This window comes from Phacochoerus africanus, chromosome 9, assembly GCF_016906955.1.
Source record: "Phacochoerus africanus isolate WHEZ1 chromosome 9, ROS_Pafr_v1, whole genome shotgun sequence".
NCBI lineage: Eukaryota > Metazoa > Chordata > Mammalia > Artiodactyla > Suidae > Phacochoerus > Phacochoerus africanus.
In genome coordinates, this window is record NC_062552.1 from 106,651,760 (window position 1) to 106,676,495 (window position 24,736).

The window sequence follows — 24,736 nt, forward strand, 5'->3', positions numbered from 1 at the left end:
CTCCATTTACTCAGGATAGAGCTGAAGGAGAAAGATGTTTTAATAAGGCTTCCCTCTGTGGGGTATGGGTAATGAACTTTAGAAACAGGGATATCTGAAAGTAAAGTTCTTTTCCTGTTTTGTGCTGTGAATACCCACCATTGATTGTTAACGTTCAGTAAACATCAGTTGTACCATTAACCGTGAATTATTAGTGCTTTGCAGAGTAGAGTAAGGGGGCTGCCTTTGTTAGATAAGACAATGCATCTAAAATACTTAGTATTAGTGGTTGCAGGGGAGTAACCTGCACAGTAGGAGTGTTAGCTCCCATTACTATGTTGTGGGGATACAGGAAGCTGCCCAGCATGGAGGCATGCAGAGGAGACAGTTGGAGGTGATCACAGAGGAGCTGGGGGGAGTTTAGAATAAGAGCTAATAAATGACACCAAGGAAATTTAAATCCTCGTCTTTGCTTCCTCATTCTCAATTCCCCCTGCCCCAAATCCAGAGGAACATTAGGGAGCATACTTGGCTTCATACAGTTACTTGAGTAGTTATTCCAATTAGATATTAAAGGAAAGGGGGAACTTAAAGGGCTAAAACCTTGCAACAATGTGAGACCTAGACAGTTAAGTCTCAGAACTTGTTTAAGTGGACCCTGAGCAGATAGTGGTGAAAGAACAGGCTTAAGAAATAGAATATTCTTCAGAGGCCACAGCTTAAGAAAATATTATTCTCTTATTTGGCTCTGTAGTCCATGATAACAGTTACTAATATCAATTTCATACCAACTAGGCTATAAAATTCTGTGTGTTCTGTTCAGGATAGAGTTCTCTCAGTAGTCGGGGACTTCTAAACTGGCTTGAGTTCTCCCTTTGTAGATAAGTGTATTTTGCAGTAAGATGCCTGTGGTCTATTGAACTAAACAAAACCACAGAGCTGTTTCTTTCTCGTTTACTCCAAGGAGCCATTATCTTCCTTGCTTTTAATCTTTCCCATAGACCAAAATACTTTGCACATCGTGGACAGATTAGTCTTTCTGGAATAATGCTTTAGTGGCAAGATTCTAAAATGGCTTCATAGCATTTACTAGATAGAGTCCAACCTCAAGCCAGAGGCCAGCTCTCCTACAGCTTGGCCTCACTGTCACTCTTCTCTCTTGATGTGCATGAACCCTTCACCTAGGTCAGGTTCATCAGCTAATCCATCATACCACTTTTACACCTGCCTCTTCCCAACTCTTAACTCCCTTCTTTCCACTGAGCTAAATTTTACCAACACCTCTAGATCTCTCTGAAAAGTTATCTTTCTTGTGAAAACCTCCCAAGTATTCTAGTCCATATTGATTTTCCCCCTGAGTTTATGTTCACTTTAGTCACTTAGTTGCATCAGTTTAACAGTTATTTGGGGGTTTTTTGTTTGTTGTTTTTTTTTTTTTTTATGGCCATACGCATAGCATATGAAAGTTCCCAGGCCAGGAACTGCAGCTGCAGCAACACCAGATCCTTTAACCCATTGCGCCAGGCTAGGGATGGAATCTGAGCCTTCCCAGCATCCTGAGCCACTGCAGTTGGATTCTTAACCCACTGTGCCACAGAGGGAATTCCTGGATGGTTATTTGTTGAGTGCTGACAATATGCCAGGTACGTAATGCAAATACTGTGGTTTTTTAAATATATCCTATTTTATATTTTCACTTATTTATATATATACATACCTATTGCCAAAAAGAAAAAAGAAAAACTCAAGGACTGCATTATTTTGTTTTCTCACTGAATTTGGCACAAAATAAGAATACATTATATATATATCTTGAATTGATTATATACATGATAAACTTAACTAGGATACAGGTCACTTGTTAACTTGTCAGCTTATGATCATTAACCATATTAACTGGATGATGAATCTTTTTAATAATAGACATTTTTCATTATGCCTGACCTCATTAAATCTTGCAGAGTGACAGATTTTGTTTAAAATTTTTAATAGCACTTTTTCATAGTTCAAAAAAGGGTATTACAGATGTTGAGCAGAACAATTAAAAACAAAACCTTATTCTATACAGTTAACCAGTGTGTAGACTTTATTACATAGGCACATATTTTTTAAGTAAACTTTTTACATAGAATGAATCACAATTATACAAGACGTTACACTGAATGAGGATGGATGATGAAGGAAAGAAAATTCAGGTCTTGGATTGGCTGAATCATTCATTGGATCTTGGGTCTGTCCATCCTGACACATTGAAACTCACTCGGAGCATTGCAAAAATGGGGAGTGAGGAGGAGGTGTTCTTTAAACACCTGGCTTAAAACACTAATTCTGTTTAATTTCTTGAATATGGTAAAGTTTCTCGAGGTTCTTTTGGCAGGTGGCACAAAGGTTAAATTAATGCTGACTTAGGGGAGTTCATATTCTTCCCTCTGTCACCCCCTTACTTCAAACCCCTTAAGATGCTTTGGTCTAGCAGGTTGCTGGTCAGGATGTCTGTCTTCCCAGATTTTCTCCCATTGGCAACCACAGGGGGTTGGGGGCGGGGGCTGATCCCGAAGCACAGGGAGGCAAGAGGGGTACTTAGGGCTTTGGTCACAGTGTGGCCAGGTGCTGTCCACAGCTAGCGCTGAGGGTTTGATCTGAGGCAGAAGATGGGACTGAACAGAGAGGATGCTGGAGTTCCTTACTCTGTCCAGCTACAATTGAGTTGTTACATTTGACCAACTCTTTAAGTAGAGGGAACTAAAATCATACTAACAAGTATCATACAAGAAATGCTATTTTGTAGCTTGTCTATGTTTTTTAAAATTTTTTTAACCACATTTACCAAGAAACTGTGAGGATAGGGAGGACTGACCCTTTCACTCATCTTGTTTTGCTGTAACTGTGTTACAAATAGCCCCCAAATGGTTACTGAGTCAATTTCTGTAGTCTTCTGTATAAAGGGCTGTGATCATTCCTGACATCACTATCTTGGAGGGTTAGACCTGCTTCTGCTTCAAATAGAACCCAAATCCTATCTGTTTCTTTTCACACTCATACCATAGCTGTGCTGGGTGATGCCAGGCAACCTCCAGAGCAGTGTTCCAACTGATCTTCACCATCCTTTTGATCCTCCTTGTTTATGTTTTGAAGGCAGCTACAGAATAGAGGACTGCAGGGTTTTCTGTGTTTCTGTTGTCTGGGCAGATGCAAGAGGATGGCGACATAAAAAGGGAAATGATAGGCCAGCTGACTTTTCCTGTATTCAGATTTTAAACTTTTTGGTTCTTACAGCTACTATATGAAGAGTCCTGTCGACATGAAGTATCACCGACAGTGGCACCAAAGGGTATTTTGTGAAAGAATCCATAAAACTGGACCTGGAAAGGAGCTTCCTCACTTTTTTCACTGAGGTCACTGAAGTCCAGCTGGGAAAATAGCAAGTAACTTAACATGGTGATTGTCTCCATGACTGTGTCCTTTAGAGATTCACAGGCACCCCAGTTCTCCCTTGATAAAGGATACCCCCCAATGTCTTTACATCAGCAGTCCACAGTGTCCTTGGGTTTGGCCTTAGCTCACTTTAGGAAAGCTGGCTGCCAGGACAGCACCTTGACCAAATATTTGTTGGACCGAATTAATTCTGTTATTTATCCCTGCTAGGCACTCTTATTATTCTTGGAGCTCCTTAGCATTTAAGGGATGATCTCTAGTTCAAGTATTCTGAGGTTTGGTGGCCAGTGCTGTATTTGTCATTTCTATACAGGTGTTTGTTTTTTTTTGTGGGCAAGACAAAGCTGAGTTTATGTATTCTTTACTGTGGAAAGGAATACACCCCTCATCTGGGTCTTGAGAGCATCTCGGAGGTGGGTGACGGGATATTTATCTATGTAATTGTATGGCCCCACCCATGGCATGTGGAAGTTCCCAAGCCAGGGATTGTATCCAAGCCACAGATGCAACCTACACTGTACTGCTGGATCCTTTAACTGCCACATCTGGCTGGGGATCAAACCAGCATGCCGAGGAGAGCAACCCCAGCCACTGTAGTCGGATTCTTAACCCACTTCACCACAGTGGGAGCTCCAAGGTTAAGATATTTATTGAGACTTTATGTCTAGGGCAAGACAGTTCTTTTCATGTAGGAGTTTGGTCGAGATTTGTTAAGGGTCAGGACAAGCTAGTTTGGGGTGGGTGGGCACAGCAGGAGGTGGAGTTCTCTACACTTTATTTTTTCATATTGCCGTTCTTTTTTTTTTTCTTCTTCTGTTGCTTTATAGCTTTTCATTACATGCAGTTATTATTTGCTCCTTCCAGGCATTACCAGATGGATAGCGTCTGCCTTTACAGGCCTGGAACTGTAAATTCAGAGATACTTTTCTTTTTTTCAATGGTTCAATGGTTAAAACAAAAGGACTAGACTTGGTCACATTTGCTAAGGCACAGAGTAGAAGAAATGTAAAAGTTCCGTATTCCTGCGTTAGCGAATACATGGGAAAATAGTACTGATACACATGTCTGTCTCCTACATTTATAACTGCCTTGTACATTTCTTTTAAGTCCTTAAATATGAGTCATAATATCCAAAACAAGTTTCATTTACAAAGAACATACTTAAGAAATGGTGAAGAAATAGTGACTTTTAAGGAATTGGCACTTAGACATTGGTAATGTTTAGAAAACGTGTTGGTTTAGAACGTGGTGAGAATGCTATGACTAATTTTATATAAGAGTTGTCATGGTTTGGATGACACGTGGTAGTGAAATTTTAGAGATAATTCCTTTACTTGGTGATATTTCTTATAGGTTTTGTCTTTTGGTCAGTTTTGTTTGAATTTTCTGTCACGTTGCCTTTTTTTTTTTTTCTTTTTGGCTTTAAGGCCCACACCTGCAGCATGTGAAGTTCCCAGGCAGCTGCAGGCCTGCACCGAAGCTCACGGCAGCACCGGATCTTTAAGCCACTGAGCAAGGCCAGGGATCAAACCCACATCCTCACGGATACTAGTTGGGTTCGTTAACCGCTAAGCCACAATGGGAACTCCTTTAAGTTGCATTCTTATCATGACCTAAACTCTAGATATGCTAGAATTAACTTATAATCATCATTCATTCGTAGAAGAGTTAAAGTTACCATTCCCAAGTGGGAAAATTTCTAAAAAGTAGACTAGATGGCAGTGCTTCCTACTCAATTAGCTTAATATTTTCAGGGCTTTTAAAAAAAAATTTCAAATCATTGTTTTCCCACTACTAAACTTCTGAGATTTAAAGCAGCTTCTGAAATCACAATGCCATTTCACAAGTTTCAGCCTTACTACCTCAGACTTCCATCTTCCTGTGGTGACAAAACAAATACGTAGTAATAGTGGTCAGTGGCTAGTGTTGGGGAAAACAAAGACCTAGCACACCAAGACTGACCATGCACTCTGTTAAATGCTTTCTTCTGCTGACCATTCGAATGGGCTCACAGATCTGACTTGCATATCTGTGCTGTTATGTGGGGGCACAAAAATGTGTTTCATTATGAGGTACACTGCAGTTTAAATTCAGCTGTGCATTAAGTATTGACAGTTATCATTAGTTGACTGCGGAGGCAAGGCAAGAAAAATTTAAGTGCTCCAGGAAATAAAAGCATGCGTGCATGCTTTAATATAAGTATTTAATGATAAGGGTTAGGTAGGCTTAGAATCTCAAGGTCAGTATTCCTTCAGCAAACATTTATTGAATACTTAATATTTTTCCTTTATTTCACCAATATATATTTGTCCTATTAGCAAGGCTTTAAAGTGGCTGAAAGTTATTATATTCCAAGCTTGATGCTAGGTGCTGGAAGCAAGGAATAAATTACATTTCTTGCCTCCATGGATCACATTTCTTGAGAATGTGAATTTCCAGGGAAATAAGCCCCTACCCTCATCAACTGAATTTGAATAGAAATTACTCTCATTTGGGAGTTCCCATTGTGGCAAAGTGGAAATGGGTCTGACTAGGAACTATGGGGTTTCAGGTTCGATCCCTGGCCTCTCTCAGTGGGTTAAGGATCTGGCGATGCCATGAGCTGTGGTGTAGGTCGAAGACACGACTTGGATGTGGCTGTGGCTGTGGCCAGCAGCTGTAGCTCCAATTGGACCCCTGGCCTGGGAACCTCCATATGCCGTGGGTGTGGCCCTAAAAAAGAAAAAAAAAATTACTCTTATTTCAAATGTTTTACATTAAAAAAATGTTCTCAAGGGTTATAAGAGTGCCAATAATGCAGAAAGGTGGAGGAAGGGGGATAGGGAAAAAAACTGTCCAGCTTATATTTAATGTGAGTGAAATACAAAATTTTGCTAAGACATGACTAGTACTATGTTTATTAGAGTGACAAGGGGGGTTAATGGTTCCCCCACAAAGTACCTCATAAAAGTCACGAAGCAAGTCACCAGACCAAAAAAAAAAAAGAGCACAGCTCTTGATATCATGAGGCATTCTAATAGTAATGCTATGTATTTGTAAAATGAATTCACTTTTAATATTTTCACATTATTAACATAGATGAAGATTATATGTAGCCACAAACACACAATCCAGGTCCAGGGTGGCAAACTTAGAATCTGTACATCAAAAGGTATTTGCCCAGGAGTTCCCACTGTGATACAGTGGGTTAAGGATCTGGTGTTGGCATAGCTGTGGCTTGGATTTGATCACTGGCCCCGGAACTTACACACGCAGCAGGCATAGCCAAAAAAAAAAAAAAAAAGTCCAAGTGAAAGCACGAAGGCAATGAGAATTAACCAACAGGGAAAAACAGTCCAAGCACCAGTACATGTGTGATGCTAACGGGTGAAGAGGGTACCTCTTGAGAGGGAACATGGTGCTAACCTTAGGTAAAGAAGGTGGTGAAATGATCTTCACCTTGCCAACTCTTCAGCCCATCTCAGTGTTTCTGTGATGAATTTTATGTACTTTTAGCACAACAGTGGAAGGGCTATGCCTTGGAGTCCTCACTTGACAAAGACCTCTAGGGAACTGTATTTCAAAGAGCATGAAAAACCACTTATCAATCTAAAAATAACTAGAGTTAGAGAGACCTATTACTGTTCAAACTAAACTTATTTGTAGAAGGGTTCTTGATAAGCATCTAGCCCATATCCAGTCTAAGAGTCCCTTTCATAACATTTGGGATAGACGTGTTATTTTAGCCTTTATTTGAGCATTTGCAGCAATTACACCTGGAAATTTTACTGGAGTCCATTCCTCTTTAGAAGTACTCTTAGAATATCCTATCTTAATTTGAAGCAAACATCTGTCATCCATAAAGTTCCTCTTTTTGTCCTTTGAAGCTACACAGAAAAAGTTCAATTCTTCTCCCTTCCAGTAGTTCAGCAGAGATTTCAAGGCAGCAATTATATATCATTCCCTCTTTTTCTGCTCTCCCTTTCCAGCTATACCCTCAGGACAACTGTTCCCCTGTTTCTTGAATAATCAGACTCTTTACAACCCTGGCCACCTAACTCTGGACAGAATCAATTTATTAATGTCTCTCTTAAAATATGGTTCCCGGAATTGAACCCAACACTCCATGCAGATGTGAACTGAACAGTGAAGCATGCAGGCCTCTCTAGACTTCCATTACCACGGAGTGAAATGTATTAGTTCTGTGAACAGCTATGATATACTCCTCATTCAAAATTGAACTCACATTTCCCTAAGAAAACATTTTTACAAAAACTGCTGTGAAACCAGGACTTTCCAACACTCTTCCCATTAACACACACATCTGTACACAGGTAGGTACACCATTCTGTACTTAGAGGGTTGCATTTAAGAAACTCAGAATATTGAGTTTCTCATTAATGCCTATTCAGTTTTGTCCTTTTAGTTTCAGTCTTATGTTCAGGTATTTCACAAAATTATGATTCTAATCAATATGTCAATACATAGTTAGAATCCAGTGAGTATTCACTGTATGAATTAATCCTGAACCTGCCAGTCAGCAGACTATATATATATCTGTTTCTCTGTCATCCACAAATCTTATAAGTGTGTTTTCTGTCCCCTTTATTCTTCATGGGAGAAATAGGAAGGCAGATAAAAGCTGCCTTTAAATTGTTGAGCTGGTATCCCCTTTGGGATGCAGAAGTATAGAATGTGAGCAGGAACAGATAAAGAGAATGTTGAGTGTCCTAGATTCTTGGAATCAGTGTTCCCAACAGGAGAAAAATATGGCTTTCCCCTATTTCTACCCTGGAATCTTCTGCCTTTAGGTCTAGTACAATACTATGATTAATAAACTGAATTTTTAGGAAAAGCTCATACAAGCATAGTTTTGAAACAGCTTTTAAAATGAGATTTTCAACTTATATTTCCTGTGACGTTTGAGTTAAAGAGACTTGCAACTATCTACTGGCTATGAGGTATAAAAAGAGTTCCCAAAAGCCCCTAACAAATGCCTGAGATGTGTGTTTCAGGAATCAGAAATGGCCTCTATTTGGCCAGTGTGAATTTGGAAATTCACTGAGATTGAAGCTGTTTCCTGAATTGAAAATAATCTTACAATGAATCTCCCTTTTCCCCAGAATGAAGAAAAGTAAGCTCAATTTTGCTTTCCTTTCAACAGCTACTCTTTGCAGAAGGTAGGGCTAATCACAGAATTTAAAAGTATCCTATTGTGCCTTTTTTCCATTGTCTATTGTGACTCAGGGTGGTGAACACTGGGACTGACACCCTCAAAAGATGGAAAAAGTGTTTCAATCAAAACAATCTAGAACCAGGAGAGAACCATCTCAGACCTCTGTTGCATAGTGTTAACATTTAAAGAATGGAAACACCTATGAAAAGTCTAGCAGCCTCAAAGAGGACATCAGTTTTATACCTTTTCTCAACTTTTTGTAGAGGGATTGACAGAGATGGAGTTGTAGTTAATTAACCTCTCCAGACTCTTTTTCCAGAAACTGATGCAAGTGGCAGATGAACATCAGAAGGAAGTCATGCCAACACTGATGTGGAAATTTCTTTTCCTGACTTTATCAGTCGCAACAAACCACACCCAAATGCTGTGAGATAAGCAGAATGAAGAGGAGGCTTAATTAATACAGGAAACTCTAAAAGCCAGGTGACCCAGGTGCTTCAGGCATAATCAGAGCCTCTCCAAAGCAACCAGTTAGGGTTTCCTGTTAAAATACAGGCAACTATAAACAGGAAGGTCCAATACACTGTTCCCAACATGGAGCAGCCATGCGGACAAGAACTTGAGCTGTTAAGGAAGACATCCCATCCTGACTCTTGGGTCAGGCCCCTCTGCAGTGGGGCTTCTTCACTGGACCCCACACTCCTTGGGATTTTCTACTTCATCTCCTTCGAAGTCTGGCTTCAAACTGTTTTTTTGCTCAATTTCCACCTGTTAAGAATAAAAGTTGGAGAGAAATATCAGGAAAACATCCTAATAAAGAAGTCAAAAGACTAGGTTCTTTAAGATTCCTTGTAATTTGGTTAATCACACCCAAGCTGTGATTATTATGGCTCTGGCTTTGCACATGATCTTTGCTTGGTCTGGAATTCCCCCTCCCTCATAGTCCACTGGAAGATTCTTATTTTTTGCACAGTTGCTCTAAGGCCACAGTTGCTTCTGTGAGGCTTTTCTTGACTTATGAGGTAGAGTTAGGTGCTTCCCGTGTGTAAACTTCCAGTGTACCCTGTACACTTGCCCAGCTCCACAGGCTTCAGAGGACAGGGCAGACCCTTGTTCACTATCGCACCTCAGTAATACAGGCATACAGCAGGCAGTCACACAAGTTTTTCAAATGAATGAGATCCTTTATAATTGGCTGCTAACACTCTTTATCCCTTTAAAAAGTCTTCAGACTTAAGTATTGTGGTATTTACCATTCCATATATATCTTCTGCAAAACATTACAGCTGTATAAACGGATGACATACCTCATCTGAAGCCTGTGATAAATCAGGCAGGGAATCCTTTGAGCTGGGGAGTTTCATAACTAAAGCTGCTCCTCTCAATACCACTTTATGAGGAGGGAAACTGCTCAAGACGGAGTTGACTGGTGTCGTGTTTTAGAAAAGTACTGGAGTTTTTTTGTTTGTTTTTTTTTCTGGCCACAAGATGGAGTATTTGTTCTTTTTGATAGTTTAATGTTTTACATCACACAACTAAGGAAACATTTTAAAAGCAATAAATGACACTATCAATCTAACGATATTATTATGAATAGAAAAGTATTAAACCACTTTTCCAAATCCTTCTTTAGTAATTCCCCATTTTCCATCTTTGGCATTTAATCTATTAAATTTCTCACTCCTCAGGATATAATCACAATTTATGTCAGAACTCTCCAACTTCACTTCCTCCTCCAGAGCCCTAATCCTGTTACTATTACAGAAGCTTGCTTGGCTTTTGAGTTTTGCCTTGTTAAAGCCCAGAGACCAGGTCATATGTATCTTAACTTCATTCAGATCCACTTCCTCAATGCCTGTAACTAAAGTAAATGCTTCAGGTTAGCACTTTTCTGACACTCCTTCCACTTCCAAGATCACCCCCCTGCATATAAATTATATGACAAGTGATGATAATAATCCCTTTACACCATTACTGTTGTTCATGGTGAATCAAAGACATCATATTCTCCTCTTTCATCAGCCTCTCTTTTTCTTTCCAACCTTTCTCTTGCCCACTAGAGAGCTTATTCATTTAACTTGGAGCAGACTCATCCACAGCCATGCATGGTGAACCCCCTCCCTCCAAAGTGGCTGAACACCCTGCACCCTGGGCAGGCATTGCTAAAAGGAATGAGAGGGGGAGGGCACAAGGGTGAACAAAGAGACTGGGAAACATTAGCCAGATGCCTCCCGGGGCTACCTTGTAGCTGTAGTGTGCGGAATAATTGACCCACTTCCTGACATCAGTCTTGTCTTCCACAGAGATGGATCTTACGGCAGCTTTGGAGGCAGAAGTTGTAGGCATGCTGAACTCCACGTTCACGTAATTGGCAAATCTGGAAGGCACTTCCCGGTCAGAGCCAAGTTCAAGGTGGCAGAAGAAACAGTGTGGGTGACCGGAAGCTATGAGAGAAAGACAAAGCATGTAGGGCTCAAATCCTTTGGGGAAGAAGTAGCAGAAGAGCCTCAGTAACAAACAGAGGAGGCTTGGCAGTCTTTAAGAGGGTCCAACGCTGAGCAGAGGATTTGCCTCAGCAGAAAGCACACTGCATGCGCCTCAGACCCTTTGATATAATATGATCTGATTACAGTCAGCTGGTATCCTAGCAATAAAACCCATGACCTGAGAAATATTTCATTCAGCCTGCTTAGGTCAGAGTGCTTTGTGAACATGGCACACATACTAAGAAATAGAGGTTGTAGACTGACCAAAAGGAATAAGAGATCAGCACTTAGCACCTAAGAAAACATCAAAGACAGACACCTGGAGCAAAATCATTGATTTCCTTGGAAAGATGAATTGAATTCTCTTAATAGCATGTCTTTTTTTTTTTTTTTCCCCCTCCACTTTTTAGGGCCACACCTGTGGCATATGAAAGTTCCCAGGCTAGTGATCAAATTGGAGTTGTAGCTACTGGCCTATACCACAGCCACAGCCATGCCAAATCCTTAACCCACTGAGCGAGGCTAGGGATCAAACCCACATCCGCATGGATACTAGTTGGGTTCATTACTGCTGAGCCATAGTGGGAACTCTGTCATTTTTTTAAATGCTTTTGGCATGTTTTTTGTGTAAATGGTATCTGTAAATGACAGAGCCTTTAGAAACAGCATGTAAGCATTGGAGAAGCATATGGAACACTGGTGAGAACACAGACTAACAGGACACCTGGTTTGACTTGCAGCTTTCCTGGGTGATAGGGATCCCACAGCCAAGTCCTTTGTTTTCTCCAGGCCTCGGTTCCTCATCTGGGAGGTGAGGAATTGGTGGTAGGAAAAGATGTGCTGGACAATGCCAGGCATCGTCCCTTACTGCTGTTTACAGGTCTATGGCTGTTTCTGCTGTATTTGAAAGGCAAAACTTACGGTTTGATTTTCACTTAAGGATTATTATTAAATTACTTAAGGGAAAAGGGCGCTTAGTTCTGTAACTGTCACCACTGAAGTATCATCATCGTCATCCACCAGATGTAGCAAGAAGCATTTGTTGAGAACTCTGACCAAGGACTGTGCCAAATACTTTATGAGGAGTCTCTTCGCTGCATCTTTGTAACAGGCCCTTGGAGTCATGATCCGTATACTGTACACATGAGGAAACTAAGGCTTTAGGAGGTCGGGTGAACTGCCCAAGATCATAGCCAGAAAGTGGCAGAACTCAGAATTGGACCCAGCAGTCTGACTCCCAGGTGTCCTTAACTGATTTGTCTCAGTCATAACCTCACAGTCCTCAGACCTCAAGACCAGGTTTGCAGGGTGACAGGGGTGGAGTGAAAGGAAACTGTAAGAACCCCCATAATGCAACTCAAATGCAGATAAACAGTGTGACCCTGACTTCATTGTGTAACTGCAACAGCCCTTAGGTTATCTGAGTTTCCCCAAATAATTCCAACTTCCTTTATTGGTCTGGGCAGGATGTTTTAATCTCAGAGAGTGAGGACATACACACCCACTCTCCAAGGAAAACATTTCGGAGTGAAGTATTTATTTTGCTCTGTTTCACAAATGTAACATATTTCAATGATTCTTTCTAAAAGTTGATACTTTGGGAGATTATCAAAGAATTCCACTGTTTTTTAGAAAAGGAATTTAGCATACATGTAATAGTAAAAATTACATTTGAGAATCCGTTCAATTTTTTTTAAATTGTGTACCACAGATGTAATTATATAGCTATCACTTACCAAACAGAGGCTGTGCTAAATACATAAAGCATTGTTTAATTTCATTCTTAATCAGCTAGGTATTAATAAGTCTGTTTTATTAAAGAGGAAACATTTCTCTGAAAGTTTTAAGTAAATTGCCTGAGGTCACACAGCCATGAAATTGTAGTACTGGGAATAAAACTCATATCTAACTCCAAATTATGTCCTAGACTCCTCTCATATATTGCTGTAGAGTTAGATCATTAAAAAGTATATAGAGGAGTTTCTTAATTTAGTAGCAACCTGAACAACAGTTTTATCTATTTACCCTTATTTACACATTGTTGGAACATTGAGAAATCATAACTTTCCACAAAACTCACCCTGCTATTGTCACCCCACCAAAGCATACTCACAGCACATACTATGAAAGCAACATTTTTTTCTTGATTTCCAGCATCAACTGATAGATGTGTAGGGCTGATGGGCAGATAGGGAAATGCAATTTTGAAAGTAATAGAATTTAATTTATGGTAATGAACTAATGAGCTCATGTAGTATTTCATCTTTCTTGATAAAGTTGAGAAAATTTAACATTAAAATTCAGATTTTTGGAGTTCCTTTGTGGTATAGCAGGTTAAGGATCCCGCTTTGTCACTGCAATAGCTTGGGTCACTGTGGAATGGGTTCAATCCCTGGCTGGAAACTCCCACATGCCACAGGTGTGGCCAAAATAATAACAGCAGCATTCCAATTTTTATCTTCCATAAAAGGGGAATTATATTGGAATTGTTTTCACTTGATCTAAGGAGAACTGAAATTCCAGCAAAGAAACCTACTGATACAGGATAGAATGTTTTATTTCCTGGCAGAGCAGTCTGGAAATTACTGGACTTGTTCTGGTGCCTTCTAGGATTAAGGAAAGCTCTTGGGATTGGGGCAGGGGTGGTTCTGGGACAGTGTAGATAGAGGGGCCCTGCTGGCCCATGGCAGCTTATTAGTCTCTTCGTGGCTTGATTGGGGTAAGCCTGCTGTGGCTGCAGGCGTGGGATGCCCACAAAGCTGGGGATGCTGACCTGCTGGCCTGTGCTGCCCTGCAGTCTAACCATCCTACCTGCTGGGGGCGAGGGTTGCAGGGCCACTGCAGGCGGGAGTGTTCAGTGCAGAGGTTCAGTGTCCTTTCACTGTAAATACAAGTGTGAAGATTATGCAAACTATCCTATAAAAGGCACCTTCCCAAGGCTGTCTCAAGACCAATTCAGAGGAGCTCAGAAAAGGGACAAATACTGAGATCATTGTCAGTTCTCTGGTGTCATGGATGGGGAGGGCAGAGGCTGGGCACAGAGAATACCAGCAATGGTAAGAATCTGCAATCTGACTGGATTTCAGGTCATGTACATCTCAAGTTTCCAGAAAAGGAAACTACTAATTTCAATTAATTTAATTGCTGTTCATTTCCTGATCTGATACAGAAATAGACCATTGGCCAGAAGTAGAATAAGAAGTGCTTTTGGGGAGTTCCTTTCTAAAATTACATAACCATGACAGAAAAAGCAATAATTGGTGTGGGGGGGGGGGGTTAAGTGAGAAACATCCCCAAATATCCTTATGCTGTCCCGTATTTTAAAAATCATTCATAAGTAAAGTTCGAGTAATCTGGATATATGTAATATATAGGCTGAATTAATCGGCCTGGAGCCTACCGAACACTACCTCACTGGGAAGCATTAAGGTAAGTGATTGCAGACCATTTATTCCCTACCCTGCATCCATTCCCCCTTTCTTCTGATAACAGACTTTTTTTTCCCTTTTGAGTAATACCCTTCCTAGCACTGCATGTCATCTTGGTGGTCTTGTCCCTCTAAATACCCAATTCTTCCTTTGGCTCTTGGGCCAAGTGGGACAATGACAAAAAATGTCTTGTGATGAGTGGTCTCAACAGCTGCAGCCTGAGGGGACATCCATGGTTCCTGCTATAGAGCTGTCCTTTCTGAAGCCTGCTTGTTCCTTCCATTCTCTGATCCACCTATACCTTTCCAACAATTTATTTTTGCTGAAAGCAGCCAGTCAGGAGTTCCTCTTGTGGCTCAGCAGTTAATGAATCTGACTAGCATCCATAAGGACTCTGGTTCGATCCCTGGCCTTGCTCAGTGGGTTAAGGATCCAGCATTGCCATGAACTGTGGTGTAGGTCATGGTCACAGCTCGGATTCTGCATTGCTGTGGTTGTGATATAGGCCAATGGCTATAGCTCCAATTTGACTCCTAGCCTGGGAACCTCCATATGCCATAGGTACAGCCCTAAAAAACAAAACAAAACAAAAAAGCCAGTCAGTCTTTGCTACTTATAACCAAAAGCCCCTTTTTTATGGTACTTTTAAATATTTGAGAGGAAAAACTTTGAAACAAATGAGGTATGAGTGTACACTGAGAAAAATGCAAATCTCTCTTCTTATGGTGGAAATAGAATTGGTATCTCTTTGATGTCATCTACTAAGAGGCAGCTGTGGTATTAAAAAGAAAAAAAAAAAAAATGACCCCTGGATGTGATGAGTTATGTCACTCCCAGTCCTTAATTTTCTCATCCATGGAATGAAGAGATGTGGCTAAGTTATCCCCAAGGTCCTTGCCAGCTTGAAAATCCAATTATTCCATAATGAAGTGATCTGAAGAGCTAAATTGAAGAGCTAAAAGTTTCAATAAAAACATAAACCTGGGAGTTCCCATCATAGTGCAGTGGTTAATGAATCTGACTAGGAACCACGAGGTGGGTTAACGATCCGGCGTTGCCATGAGCTGTGGTGTAGGTTGCAGATGTGGCTCGGATCCTGCGTTGCTGTGGCTCTGGTGTAGGCCGGTGGCTACAGCTCTGATTGGATCCCTAGCCTGGGAACCTCCATATGCCACGGGAGTGGCCCCAGAAAAGGCAAAGAGACAAAAAACAAAAAACCCCCATAAACCTGAGGCCTTGTCTTTTCTGATGTCAAGTCTCTAGCAGGTTAGACAGTAATCATCTCCCTGTCACCTCAGTTCTGTTCTCAAGGGCATCTGTGCCGACAGAGATGGAGGGTTTCTCCTTTCTGCCATCAATTCAGATGGGCCCCCGGCTGAGGCGGAAATCACGGTGCTATCACCAGAATACAGGGCCAATTTCAGAGAAACAAATAGGCAAGCTCAGAGAGGAAGACTTTGTCTTGAAAATTCTGACAGTTTAGAAATAGGGGGTGGCAAATCCAGCCTCACACACAAAGGTCCAATTGTCTCCTCAGTCTGTACGGCTACACCCAGTGTCTGACACAGAAAGCCCTGGTGTGTGTCCACTGCCTGCTTGCTGGGGGAGTTGACCAGATCGTATTCACATCATATTACATTTAGGGTATGGTAACCCAGCCTCTCCATACTCAGAACAGGAAACAAAGACCCTAAACATGCTGTTAGGATTTAATAGAATACAAAGAGGAGTATCTGCATAAGAGAAAGACTTTTTAACCAACAGTATTTCCCAAACCTTATTTTTTTTTTTTCTTTCTGGCCAAGATACCCACTTTTGTTAACAGACGGGGAAAGTTTATTATAAATAAGAAAAGAAGTGGTTTAAAGGCTCACAGGAGCATGGGATTATTGCCTGCCATTGGAGCCATCCAGACTTACTCTAAGAAGTATAGCTACTAGAGCTGGTTTGATTACTCCGTAGTTGTCCTTTCACCAGATCTCACTGGACCTTCAGGCTCACTCAAGCACACACACACCCCTTCTAGCTGGGAGCAGGCCAGCTAGGGCTGGTAAACTGTCTCCTTTGTTAAAATTAAACATTTGTTCCCTTACTGTCTGATAGGACTTCATCCTTTTGGACCTCCATGTCCTGGCTGGATCTTTAGTCTGACCAGAGGCCCCTTCCCCATCTCTAAATCCCAGCTCTGAGCCTGGGATGTTATGAGTGACAGGCCTTGCACTGAGTGGCTAAATCATAAATCTAACCGCTTGCCTGTACTATACACATGATTGGGCATAAATTGGCCTTTTACAAAACTACATTCAGGACACAGGGAGACATCTCAAAACCCAGAAGCCTTCCAGGATCTAGGAGAGAATGGTTTCCAACACCAGATAAAACTTTAATGAGTCAGAAAAGAATACAGAAAAGAATGCCCTGGAAATCTGCTTAGCAGCCCAGCTGGAACGAAGAATGCATAGTTTTATGGAAGAAGTGCGATAATAAGGGAGTAAAAAGATGGAGTGAACTGGGTCATGCATGTTTGTTACTTTGCTCAAATATTTTTTGCTTTTCTGGTCCCCCCTCTACGCCCCCATCACCATTCTTGTCACTTAACAAAAGCCAGCACTTGATAGGGAAATAGAATGTGAAACTTTGATCCCAGCTCTTTTGCAACCATGTGGCCGTTTCCACAGAAGAGGCGGCTCTGCCTACCTGAGTTTTTGTCAGGCAGTCGGGTTATCCTCCACACAATGGAGTTGAAGGCATGCTCATACTTGGCAGTTCCCAGAGTTACTCTCATGACAGGCTCAGAGCCAGATACACTAGTTGAGCCAAAACTTGCCCCCCGATTCACTTTGGCTTTCAAAGACTTTTCCCCCAGGACGCTTTCCCTGCGGAAGTTTTTCACCCACTCGCTGGGCACAGGGTAGCGAACCATCACGTTCTCACAGGGAACCTGAGTGAGAGGGTCACAGTTAGAAGAGAAGCCAGTCGACATCCTCAGCCAGCTCTGCACCTCCACCTCTGCCCCATTGATGCTCGCTACTGTCCTGAGTGTGAAAGGCAAGGTCTTCTCAGCAAATACCGTCCTGAAGCGCATTAGCTCAAATCGGCAGGCGTCCAGAGGGTTGAACAGGATGACCCGTGAGCTGTTGAAGACGTCCTCATCCACACACCCATGGAAACGGCACTCATGAAGCTTGATCCACTTCGTGGTGGTGGTGGGCATGATGTCTTGACGGGAGACGATTTCATTCCCTTTGACGAGGACATCGTTGAGTCCTAGGCGGCACTCTGCAAGGCCAGAGAGGAAACTCAGGATGTGGATCCGTGTCAAGACACAGTGCTGGAGAATCTGGTTGTCACCTTTGCTCACAAGGCCAGAGAATTCGTCTCTGACATCCACTGTAATCTCCTCCTCAAGGTAGTTCAAGCCAACTGTGCTCAAGTCCATTGATAGCACTGGCAAATCCATGAGATGGTCCTGGACGGCACGGATAAAGCTCAGGAAGTCATCGTAATTGGTGGTGCCCAGCTTAATCACTTGTTCCCTCTCGGCCATGTGGGCCACAGCAGGTTTAGGCTGGTATTTCTTCTTCTCCTTGTAGGTGACGCGGTCTATCCGTAAGCTGTGGATCCTGCCATTCTCATCAAAGTTCTGGAGCCGGGGTTCTGAAATCTCATGGCAGATCTCCAGCTTGAACTCACGGAATGGTTTTTCTAGGCCCTGCTCATAATATAGCTGCAGGTAACCACTATCGGTCAGTTTGATGTAGATGGGTCCCCAGTGCCTGGAGGACATAATGTTTTTCTTCTCGGGGATCCTAAGCATCATGGGCCACCCATCCCTGGGCTGGGACAGCACGGAACCTGGCGGGTGGTCACCTAGTTCAAGCCAGGCTATTGGGTCATCATCAGGGAGTGTCACCCTGCCCAAGTGATCAGGATCCTCAATTTGGAGTCGTTTGAGTTTTTCAACAGCATCAGAGTGTGACTGGGTTTTGCTTGAATCGTCAAAGCTGATGGCATCCTGGTAGATGATAATGAGGGAATCTCTTTGGCTTTTGCCTGTGGCACCAGACACAGAATTGCTTTGGGAGCGCCTCTCTTGCTCCTCAAAGAAAGCGCGGAAAGGGTTGATAGGGGAGGGTTGTATGTCCTGTAGAGTCTCATTCAGAAAAGGATTAGTTGCCCTCCAAGGTGGAGCCTCAGGCACAGAAGGTGGGTGGTTTAAGGAGGAAATGTCCAGCTTCTGGACTTTGGAGAAGTTCATCAAAGTGCTCTTGGGACGTTCTCTCTTCTTAAATGACCCAGTTGAGTTATAAGGTACATCTGGGATCACAGAGGCAATAGATGGTGTTTTTGGCTTCAGAGGCGAGGTGACTGGTGGCAAAGGGCAACTGACTTCATTGTCATCAAAAGTGACCCAGCTAGGGAAACGAGCAGAGGTCACTGGAGTGGCAGGATGTCCGTTCATGGCTGGACTGCTGGCCTGCCAGCTGATGGCCTCCATCTCTACCTCTTCATCCTCATGAAGAGAGGAAGAATTGTCTACAAGGAAAAGGAGAACATATGAGGGACTGCTGTTCAGGACCTCTAGGGTCTGGGAATGAGAGATGACTAGAATTTTACCTGGTGCCCAGTAAATTCCAAAGTAGCTCACTACTTGTCTCAGGTGCTTAGTGTGGGCACAGCTCTCATAGTTTTATAATAAGCACAGCAGAGAGCCATACAGTAAATGCAGGAAAAATATAAATGTCAATACAGAAGCAATGGTAGGATCCGGGTCCCTTGCAATTTAACATTTATACATTCTCATTTTATTTTATAGATGCTTCTGGAACAGGCATTTTCTTTACTTGGCTCTAAAGTATATAGTCTTAATTTTTAAACATTGAAAACCAGCCCCTGTGTACAATGGTATAAAGCTGATCTCACTGAACAAAAAACTTGTATGCTCTAAGTGATATGAATGAGAATAATGTAACTGGAGGGATTTTTGACCAAATGTGATGAATAAATATTAAAGACAAAATGTTAGGAGACTGAATATGAAATGAGGTCATGCAAGTGAGTAATAAAAATACAAAAATTCCAGTAGAAATACAAAGGACATTGACACAGACAACCCAGGAAAGAGAAATTCAAAATGTCTAATAAGAGTGTAAGAAATGTCCAATCTTGCTAGTAATAAGAAAAATGCAGATAAGTTCCCCAAAAATCTGTGAAGATTTTTAAAGTTTTAGTATTCAGTGAGGGTAAAGGTGCTATTGTATGAACAGTAAATAGACCCTTAAACAGACTATAAGTTGCTACAAACTCTCTAGAAATGGTTTGACAATTTGTTTTTGTTTGTTTTTGTCTTTTTAGGGCTGCACCTGCAGCATATGGAGGTTCTCAGGCTAGGGGTCGAATTGGAGCTACAGCTGCCAGTCTACACCACAGCCACAGCAACACGGGATCCAAGCCTTGTCTGCGACCTACGCCACAGCTCACGGCAATGCCAGATCCTTAACCCACTGAGCAAAGCCAGGGATCGAACCCACAACGTCGTGGTTCCCAGTTGGATTTGTTTCCACTGAGCCACAACGGGAACTGGTTTGACAATTTGTATTAAGGGTCTTACAAATAACCATGAATAATGACTTAGTAATCTTACCCTAAAGGAAATAAATCCAAACTGTGAACCATGCTTTGGGTTAATGTTAAGAAACTGAGGCACAAAATGGAATAATATCCAGCCATTAAAATGTTTACAAATAAGTAGTAAAATAAAATGCTCGTGATATTAATCTCTTCTTTTTTATCTGAAATACTTTTATGTTGGGGTTTGTTTTAAGAAAAAATAAAAAGATTATTACAAATAAAACTCCACTCTAGCAAGGCCTTCAAGGAAGGAGAAACAGGACTTCAGTTTCAATGCAGGAAAGATCCAAACCTTTTCAGTAAAGACTCTGTGTTGGAGTTCCCTGATGGCTCAGTGGGTTAGGGATCTGGGGTTGTCACTGCTGTGGCTTTAGTTCAATCCCTGGCTCAGGAACTTCTCCATGACATGAGTGTGGCAAAAAAAAAAAAAAAAAAAAAAAAAAAAAAGCCCTGTGTATCTGCCAGGGTTATGTGAAGGGAGGGGGAAATTGAGGCTTTTCTAAAGCCAAGAGGAGCAGATTCTGATGAAGGAATGACACAGAAAACAAACCTTGCTCTGGCATTTAGTAAATATGCAGTAAAGGGTTACTGATTGAATCAGTGAGAAAAGAAACTTTGCTTTGGAGCAGTTCGACTCTTTCAGTCTCTGGAGGAGTATGTACAAGGATCTCTGCCACCATTCCACCCACTGTTCTACTGCCAGTAGTTTGGAATCAAAGAGAAATGGACACTCACATGGTTAAGTTAGACGGTTGGGTTTCCTAACGATCGTGTTAAACCTTCATCAGTATCATACCCAGCCACACCAAATCAGCAATGTCACACATAACTTCACATGTGACTGACTACACATGGGTGGGATGGCTGACTTGTCATTCATCTTTCCAAATAATGTTTTTTCAAACAAACAGCAATTACCTCTATGGAAAACATTCAGTTTGAAAACGTAGGCCAAATAAATGAACAAGCCATGTGTATGTACATACCCACACTCATCCCAGAAATAAAGTGAGCAAAAGGTCTATTTGTACGGCATCACAAAAGAATTTAAAAGCACTTTAAAATTAAAGATGAGATTAAAATTAGAACAGTAACTAGACCTCCCTAGAGAACCGGGAAAGGGATGTATCTCCATGATTGTCTTCACTTTCTAATGAGGTGGCTGTGGGGAGCTTCTGTAAAACAGTGTTTCCACCCAGACAGTCTGGTGTTGACCCACCCCTTGTACCAGGGATATCCTTTTTGCCTTGGAGCTCACTACCACTCCCTAGTTTAAAATATACCCCTGGAGTTCCCTTCATAGCTCAGTGGTTAATGAACCCATGGCTCAGTGGTTAACGAACCCAACTTGGATCCATGAGGATGCAGATTCGATCCCTGACCTGGCTCAGTGAGTTAAGGATCTCACATTGCCTTGAGCTGTGATGTAGGTCGCAGACATGGCTCAGATCCCACATCGCTGTGGCTGTGGTGTTGGCCGGCAGCTGTAGCTCCAATTTGACCCCTAGCCTGGGAACTTCCATATGCTGCAGGTGCGGCTCTAAAAACCAAAAAAAAAAAAAAAAAAATTAAAATAAAATAAAATGTGCCCTCAGTCCTTTTCCTTTGGAGAGTGGCTTTCTGCCAAGGCTGTTTATTCTTACTGCCAAAGGACTATCTTCTTTTGGGAATCTTGTCTCCCAAACAGGAATTCTCATCTTCTAAGCCAAAAAAAAAGGGAAGGAAAAAAATGCCTTTGTCTTCACTGAAGATAGCTTTTTTACAATAAATTTGTTTTTAAACCAAGTTATTTGGAACCACACCAAATCCTAACCAGTTTTGAAGCATTAGACTCATAGTACAATTTAAATGCAGTATCTTTAAATTTGGAGGGAAGTTTTTTAAATTAATTTCTAGAGATTCTATATTCTTTTTGACAGGCATCAAAAAGCATAAAAAAATCATTACCAAACTTGTCCCTTCTTTGGCATTTTTTTCTTCCATAATTACAACCTGTTTTAAAAATCCGTCCTTTGGGATGTAGGGAGTATAGGTCAAATTTCTGAAAATGAGAATTTGTTTCTCTACAAAATCATAAAAAAATATCTTGGAGTTCCCCTGTGGCACAGTGGGTTAAGACCCAGCATTGTCACTGCAGGCTGGGTGAACTTCCACATGCTGTAGGTCTGGCTTTTTAAGGCCCCACCTGCGGCACATGGAAGTTCCAGGCTAGGGGTCGAACGGAGCTATAGCTGCTGGCCTACGCCACAGCCACACTGGACCCGAGCTGCGTCTGCAACCTACACCACAGGTCATGGCAATGCTGGATCCTTAACCCACTGAGTGAGGCCAGGGATCAAACCTACGTCCTCATGGATACTAGTCCGGTTCGTTAACCACTGAGCCACGACGGGAACTCCCTCTATATATATCTTAATAAAGACATTTTTATAGATGAAAAGCCAAAGTCGTCCATGGTTCACATGGGCCATAGTGGTTCATATTTTCTTCATATGTGCAAGTAAAGCATTTCTTGGTAAACTCAAGGATTGTCAAATGCGACCTAAACTGAGCAGGACCCCGTGGGCCTCCTGGACACGGATACACATAACAGTATCTTTGAGCGCTTCTGCAGAACTAAAACCCCCAAACAAATGGGAAGACTTAACTACTTGATGAATCATTCTTCATTCCCAGGAGAAAGTCACAGTTTGATAACCTTGAGAACCACAGAAGTTCATCAGGAGACTCCCTGAGCCAGGTTAAAGAAACACAGGGGCCCTATACACACCCTAATCCTTATCATCAGTCTCAGACTTGAACCATTGCTATAAAACACCTCGCCAAATCCTCCCAGGTAGGGACACACAGTTTTTAGAGGCATGAACCTTCTGTGTCCCCCTTTGCCTGGCAAAGCAATAAAGCCATTCTTTTCTCCTTCACCCAAAACTCTTGTCTCTAAGATTCAATTCGGCCTCAGTGCACAGAGGCCAGTTTCAGCACTACTTCAAAAAATCCCCTATTAACAAAGACTTCCCTATTTATAAGCTCTTTAATTTTGTTTCATTTATCACTGACTGAAGGACATCTACAATTGTTTTTATAAAAGTTAGGTCATATTGGGAGTTCCCATTGTAGCTCAGTGGGTTATGAACCTGACTAGTTTCCATGAGGATGAGGGTTCGATCCCTGGCCTTGCTCAGTGGGTTAAGGATCCGGTGTTGTTGTGGAGCTGTGGTGTAGGTCACAGACATGGCTTGGATCCTGCATTGCTGTGGCTGTTGGGCGTAGGCCAGCAGCTGCAGCTGCAATTCAACCCCTAGCCTGGGAACTTCCATATGAAATAGGTATGGCCCTAAAAAGCAAAAAAGCTAGGTCATATATTTTCTGGTCCTCTTTTTATTTTATTTTATTTTTGTTTTTTAGGGCCGCATTCTGGGCATATGGAGGTTCCCAGGCTAGGGGTCCAATTGGAGCTGTAGCCACCGGCCTACGCCAGAGCCACAGCATCGCCAGATCCGAGCCAAGTCTGTGACCTACACCACAGCTCATGGCAACGCCGAATCCTTAACCCACTGAGCAAGGCCAGGGATCAAACCCTCAACCTCATGGTTCCTAGTCGGATTCATTGACCACTTCGCCACGACGGGAACCCCAGTGTATTCTTATTGAGACAGAAAATAGGATAAGAATAGACAGTTTACTAATGAAGAAATATTAAATATTTAATAATCATTTTGTAAAAAGAACTTAACCTTATAAAACAATAAACACAATTCTCCCTGTGTCAGACAAGGATTGAGAAAGAATAACAATCATGGGTGACATGGAAGAAGTTAACACTCTGATGGAAGTGTTAAGAAAATCTTTCTGGAAGGTAATTTGAAAATTTGTATGAAAATCTCAAAAAAAAATGTGATCTAAGAATTCTAACTTAAAGGAGAATTATCTAAGAAAAGCATAAGACAAGCATGCAACAATATATATAGTGGTATGTTTATCATAGCTATGTTTGTATCCTGGAAATACTGCAAACAACTTAAGTGTCCCAAATTGGAAGGCTTGTTATATCAACTGTGATACCCTTCAAATGGAATCCTATCCAACAGTCAAGACAATGCTGTGAATGATGTTTGTTCACATGGAAGCTAATCATGATATATATTGTTGAGTGAATAATAACAGCCTACTATGTGAAGTTGGACTGCCTGGGTTTCAGTTCCATATCTTCAGCTTACTAACTATGTGACTTTGGGCAAGTTGTTTAATTTCTGTGTGTCTCAGTTTTCCCATAGGAAAATATTAAATCCTACCTAACAGGGTTGCTGGGAAATTTTAATACATATGTTAGAATTGTTTGGAAAATAATGAATGTTCAGTAGATTTGGCTGCTATAACTGCTGCTAGAATGATACAAAGTTATATATATGTAAGGGTTTTACTGTTATTATTGTTTTTTTTTGTGGGGTTTTTTTGGCCACACCTATGGCATTTGGAAGTTCCAGGGCCAGAGATCAAATATGAGCTGCATCTGTGACCTACAACCCAGCTACAGTAACATGGGATCCTTAACTCACTGCACCAGGCTGGGGATTGAACTGGCACCTTCACAGAGACAATGCAGGATCATTAACCCACAGCAC

The 24,736-nt window shown here is 41.7% G+C and overlaps 1 protein-coding gene across 8 annotated transcripts in view; it reads right to left on the reverse strand.

Annotated features, from left to right (window-relative positions):
- Window positions 1-6,282: 6,282 nt before the first annotated feature.
- The window catches only part of STON2 (stonin 2), a 151,488-nt gene continuing 133,034 nt past the window's right edge, over window positions 6,283-24,736 (reverse strand). For 5 of the 8 annotated variants that reach the window (XM_047795242.1, XM_047795243.1, XM_047795244.1 and 2 more), the window contains 2 exons: window positions 17,181-19,019; window positions 10,575-11,013 (listed from right to left, as the gene is read on the reverse strand). In XM_047795242.1, coding sequence (XP_047651198.1) covers window positions 10,643-11,013; window positions 17,181-19,019 — 2,210 coding nt within the window. In that variant the 3' untranslated portion in view covers window positions 10,575-10,642. Of the gene's footprint in view, window positions 9,338-10,574; window positions 11,014-17,180; window positions 19,020-24,736 lie in introns of those variants that run through there. The other 3 variants (XM_047795249.1, XM_047795248.1, XM_047795245.1) reach the window with 1 other exon arrangement.